At 40.0% G+C, this 6,000-nt stretch overlaps 1 protein-coding gene across 1 annotated transcript in view; it reads left to right on the plus strand.

The window, feature by feature from the left end:
- CHAT (choline O-acetyltransferase) overlaps positions 1-5,722 on the plus strand; it is a 29,069-nt gene extending 23,347 nt beyond the window's left edge. The window contains exons 13-14 of the mRNA XM_029963190.1: positions 3,506-3,643; positions 5,353-5,722. Coding sequence (XP_029819050.1) covers positions 3,506-3,643; positions 5,353-5,622 — 408 coding nt within the window. The 3' untranslated portion in view covers positions 5,623-5,722. The remainder of the gene's footprint in view (positions 1-3,505; positions 3,644-5,352) is intronic.
- The last annotated feature ends 278 nt before the right edge of the window (positions 5,723-6,000 follow it).

Here is a 6,000-nt window from a genome sequence, read left to right on the forward strand (position 1 = left end):
CGGCCTCCATCTTAAAGAGCTTGCAATCAAAATTTCATAAAGGGATTTTTTTTATATAAGTACTGAAGAGTTTGGAAGGGAGAACAGTAGCCAGGTGAAAGAAATCTTTCTTCTTCGTGCTCTGTGATCAACCTGAAATGTTAGCCATGAAGACAGCCAAGCAAAATGGCAGTGAGGTGTTCAGTGGGGTATGACAAGCAGAAAGCCTTATCAGAGATGAGAAGTATGCAAGGCTTAAAGCACCCAACTTAACTGCTATGTAACATGCATGAAAAATAAAGTTCCAACTGCAAAATTCAATTCCCCCAAATTTACGGGTATTTAGACCCATAAACTATATCATTGCAGATAATCTCAAGACAGTTGTAACACATCAGGAACATTTTTTTCCCCCTAAAACTAACCATCGATGCATTTTCTTATATTTCTCTTCACTAGAGGAGAGAGGTCCCTATCTGGGATCTGATCCTGAGATGGACTGGTATTCTGGAAAGTGTATTCTGGTATTCCAAAGTGCCATTTCTAATAAAGGTCATTAACAATGAGGGAATGATTATAGCAAGTTCTGTTTTAAAGACCTGAATGCAGTGTCTAATTAAAGGAAGAGATGTTCTCCAGTGAAGAAATCAGTTTAGTATCAAATACAACTCATTTTCTCTTGATTAAAAACGAGACAATTCAGCCTGAGTAATGCTGTACATCCCACTGTGCCAAGACAAAGCACAGACTTATTCTATAAACAACTTAGTCATAACACTCATGAAATTAATAAATGTTAATAACCAGCCATGATAAGTGAATTTGCTACCTATGGTTTTGCCTCAGACCATTGCCTAAGAAGCCCACATTGCTGAGTGCTGTTTAGATATTCATAATATGCAAGAAATCATTCACTTTCAGAAGTGGTTTCAAAAACAGTTCTGTGTTTCAAGCCTTGTGCTGAGAACCCACATTTTAGAAACTGATACTCCATGTAATCTGTACAGTGAGGGGAAGTCTCACTTCAGGGCAACTGTCTCACCTGAACCATCTCAGGGTAACTTCACAGTGAGCACAACATACTCTAGGTCTACTAGGTCACAACCAATGGAATTTCTGTACATCTCTTAAAAAACCAACCAAAAAAAAAAAAAAAAATCTCCCCTCCAAGCTCCAAGTCATTTGAGATCCAGAAACTGTTATAAAATTCAGCCTCCAGTGTAGCTCATGGGAAAATTTTAAAACTGCCATTGGAAAAATAATTTATCTTTAAATTTAAAAAGCTCCCCAGGTATTTCTACTCACCAAGCTTCCCCTTCTTTCTCAGAATAGCAAAATGTAATTGTTGTGCCTTTAAACTCTGGGTAAGACTTAGATGGTCTGACTAAATTGTGTGTAACAGACTGAAATGTAATAGCTCCTAAGAAAAACAAAAAAAAAATCTACTTCATAAAACAAAAAGCAATTTACTGATTTTATTTCCCCTTGTTAAGGCTTACTAGTAGCATTGCTATCTTAAATGTGGAGCTCTAAAATTCAATTTAGCACAGTTTTTTCCCATGCGTTGACTCACAGTTTATTTCGTTAGCCTGTCTCGGCCTCTCTTCAGACATGACATTGATCTATGTTGCAAAAATGTCACTGCTAACAGCCTTATAAATCTTGTGTGATAGCAAAATATTTCCTTTGATTACCAAGTTGGTTTCCCTGTATGGGAAAAAGAACGTAAGCACAGCCCTGATGTATGCCACCTTCCTGCAAGCATCCTTGCTCTGCCTGGGCTGATGAACAAATAGCCCCCTTACCAATGGGTGCTAGTCCTTAATAAGCCAAATAAGACTGCACTCCCAACCCCCTGCTTCAGGGGCTTACCAATGGTTAAAGCTATTCTCCTTGTAAGAGGAAAAGCAAACTTGTGCTTTTCTTTAATTTATTGTTTTTTAATCCTTAAGAGGAAAACCAAGCTTGTGCTCTCTTTTGAATCCTGCCTTTTCTCAGGCTGCTTGTTTCCCTTGTTACAAGGGGCCTGTGGCACAGGGGTATCAGTTCTGCTCTCAGTGTAGTACAATGTCCCTGGTTCAGCATTCTCTTCCTGTATGACTTCTGCCTGGATCAGGGATGAGCTACAGCTCAGTCCACAAAATCAGTGCTTTCACCAGCAAGAACAAACCTGGACTGAAGGATTTTAAATGCAGATATTATCTGAGGCAATTCCTACCTGGCTGGAACAAATTTTGATTTGGTTTCCTAAGAAAACAAAACTCTGCAACTATCCTGTCTGCCAGTCTCCAGTGCTCATTTTTGATCCCGTTAGCCATCTTCAATCACATTTCCTAGCAAGGCAAAGATCTTAAAGTGAATAAATCCCTTAAGTCTGGAGCATTAGGGAGCTGGGCAGAGCAGAGACCCAAGCAGGGCAAGCTGATGGCAGAAAGCCTCGGTGCAGGCTCAGCAGCAGTTCTTGTACCTGGCCAGCCAGCCACCAATGTGCCACTGTGGCCAACATTCAGCCCCCACACGTGCTTCCTGTCACTTAGCCTGAGATCTCAGACAGGAGAGGGAATTGGGGACATTCAAGAGCAGGGTAGGGGGCAAGCATGGCTGGGTCTGCGTTGGGGATCATGGTGAGCAGAGACAGGGGCAAGCAGGACAGCAAGTAGAGACTGCTGAGGGCCTCTTGCTTGTCAAGAACTTTATTCTCCTTTGTTAAACCCTGTTTAATTTAATCCTAGACTCCTGGACAACTCTGGTACCATCCAACTATGCTGTCCTACACTTACTGTTTCCAAGTGCCTCACTGGAGTGAGGGCTCAAGTCATGAGATATTCCAGCTCTGCAATGAAGCCAACACAGGGAGTGGGGGAAGAAATTGGATATTTTGGCAGTGAATTAAATAGCAATGGCATTCTATATCCCCAACCCCAGTCTTCTCAAGCAGTGGGATATGCTAGTGGATCTGTGAAGGATCACTGGCAAATCTATCTCTTATTCTGTGAGCACTGCTATATTTTTTGTGGACACCTACCAGGTCTTTGGATCTAGATTCTATGGAATGACATATGCTTTAACTGCCAGAGTGAGATGCAGGTACCAAGGCAATGAAAGCTTAATTTGTTCCAATTTGGAGGTGTTTTGGAGCCTTCTATCTGAAAATATAACCCTCATGATGCACAGAAAATTCCAAAACATGCTCAGAAATTTCTGATGTCCCATATGCTCCCCTCAGCACCCCTGGAAGCCCAGCCCATGATATTCAGCTCTGAGAGATGATAAACACCCAGATAACATCAGCACATAGTACATCCCAAGACCATTTCCATTCTAATTTTTACATCTTCAGAGCACCACATGAATTTCTAGTAACTGATCCTCTGCAAAGTACATACTCAGAGTAATATCTGAACATTACAGGCTTTACATCACTCTAACCAAGTTCATCAACTCTGACCAGAAAAGTAGGCAGTAACAGCCCAGAAAATGCCTCCAAACTCAGTTAAATGCTGGTGTCTTGTCACCCTGCACACAGGCTATTACTGGAATGGCAATAGACAATCACCTGCTGGGGCTCAGAGAGGTGGCACGGGAACACTTCAAGGAACTGCCAGAGATCTTTACAGATGAGACATATTTGACAAGCAATCGATTCATCCTCTCAACCAGCCAGGTGAGTTTCTCCTGTTCACTGGTCTTGCTAAGCAAAGGTTAATTCATTTGTGTTCTGCCAGACTTTGTGGCTCACCATGAAAACAATGTAAAAAAGTAAAACAAACAAAAGTGGTCTCATCGAGAACCATCAAGAAGTCTGCAAATTGCTCCACATTTTTAGTCCAGTTTTAGTCCATCAGCACACTAAATCAGCAACATAAGCACAGTAAAGACTGAATGGAGTTATCACTTCATTTGCAACATTCCAGAGCCCTTCCCGGAAATTCTGGAAATGCACACAAACAAACTCAGTAACATTCACAGAAGGGCTCAGAGTTCCCTCAATTTCCATATTACTTATGTTCCCATTCCCTTTCTTCTCCTCCTTCCCCCAAGCTCACAGCTCTAGTGGGAAGTGACAGTACAGCCACAAGCCAGATGGGCTGCCACTCTGAGAAACAAAAAGCTAAGAGCCATGAGGACATTTTACTCTTAAAAGTAGCTGTGTTTGAAATCTTTGAGAGCCTTCAGTTATTCACTCTAAGACTGCAACCCATGCAGACATGCAACTTAGATTTACAGACATTTCAGACGTACAGATATTTATGGGTTTACAGTTATTTGCACATTCAAAGATACTCTAAGAGTCAACACTTCCTACATTTAATGTTCTGAATAAGGAAACATCCTTATGGCATACAGCCTAAAAATTAAGTGTTTCATTGCATGTAGTAGTAGTCCTAATGAAAGAAGGAATCTATGTATGAATTCATTAACTGAAACACTAACCCAACTGCACAGATTGGAACTATACAACAAAAGAGAGCTATAATATCATGCTACAGCATAAAACCTTAATAAGTAATTTGATCTTGGCATAATGTTTGTAGGCTTTCAGACATGAGTGAATGTAACCAACACACTACTACATAAATTCTCTGAGAAACTATCCATGAGCAAAGAGTGCTTCTGAATAGCTTTATGGCCTTCGGCTGTTGCACAGCAAATTTATCTGACAATTCTATGGCTCTATTAGCAGGACTAATGGCTTGTTCTACACCATTAAAAAGCCAAATGTCGTTTGTGAAGGCTCATGTACACAAAGTCTGAAACATATAGATTTCTAACACATCTTTTATTTTCTGCAGTAGAAAGTGTTTCACTGCCTTATTATGCCATGATTAAACTGGAGTGTGATAGAATTAGAGCATCTAGATGCATTAAAATATTTTTATACATCATCCCAATTATAAACTATTATTAGAAATGGACAATACTAATATCTATAATTTAATGCAGTCTTCGCATTACAAGTTTAACATAACCCTAGGATAACCTTTAGAAATTAAAAACCTTAGACAAGTTTTAGGTACCATGATTTTATGTATGAGAATTACATAAATTTCCTATCTGTAACAAAGCTTATAGCTTTTTAATAGCTATATAAATTAAGCAAAGAAATGCAGTCTAGCTACTTCAAACGATGCCAGTTTTTAAGTGATAGCAAACAAACAGAGCAACCAAATTCTATACCAAGATCAGCTTTTACCTTCCAAGGTAAATCAGCTCCAGGTCTGGACTTCTGAAGCCAGTGATACTCCACAAGGGGGGATTCACCACATTACCAGCATTTGTAGCATTTGTTTATCCTTCTCCTCATTCCTAACCAGCTGATTTCAGGTCTCCTGATTAATCAGAGATCACTCCTTCCCTTCTCCCTGCAACCAGGTTCCAACTACTATGGAAATGTTCTGCTGCTATGGGCCTGTGGTGCCCAATGGATATGGGGCATGTTATAACCCTCAGCCAGAGCATATATTATTCTGCATCTCAAGCTTTAAAGAATGTAAAGAAACCTCCTCAGTCACGTTTGCAAAAGCTGTGGAAGAGAGTCTCCTAGCAATGAGAGATCTGTGCAACAAATGCAATTCTGCTGTGGCAAAGCCACCTGCTAAACAAGATGCAGCCACACAGCTGCAGAGTGCCAGCAAACACTAAGAAGATGTGGGAATTATTCTCCTGATCCACCTCATGAAGAAACATGACATAGTTGTTCAAAGGCAAGATCGTACTAGTAATAGAACAGTGTACAACCAAAGTGTCATTTGTTTCTCATTGTTGCCAATATTTACAGCTCTGTGTACTAAATCTACCATTTCTTGCTTAGGAGTCAGCAAAAAAGGTTTGGTCTCCCTGGCTGAAATGAAGGAGGCAGTAATAGAAGTATGTGTTGTACTACCATTTCTAACCATAATTAACTTGTGCCGTATTATCACCTAAAAAATTGAGTAAGTTTGTATATGACATGAATTAAATACTAAGGCACACCAATTAATCAACATCCCCTTGCAAGTAGTTCTAAAATAGTCACATCTA

This window comes from Manacus vitellinus, unplaced genomic scaffold (assembly GCF_001715985.3).
Source record: "Manacus vitellinus isolate BGI_N305 unplaced genomic scaffold, ASM171598v3 scaffold_54_pilon, whole genome shotgun sequence".
NCBI lineage: Eukaryota > Metazoa > Chordata > Aves > Passeriformes > Pipridae > Manacus > Manacus vitellinus.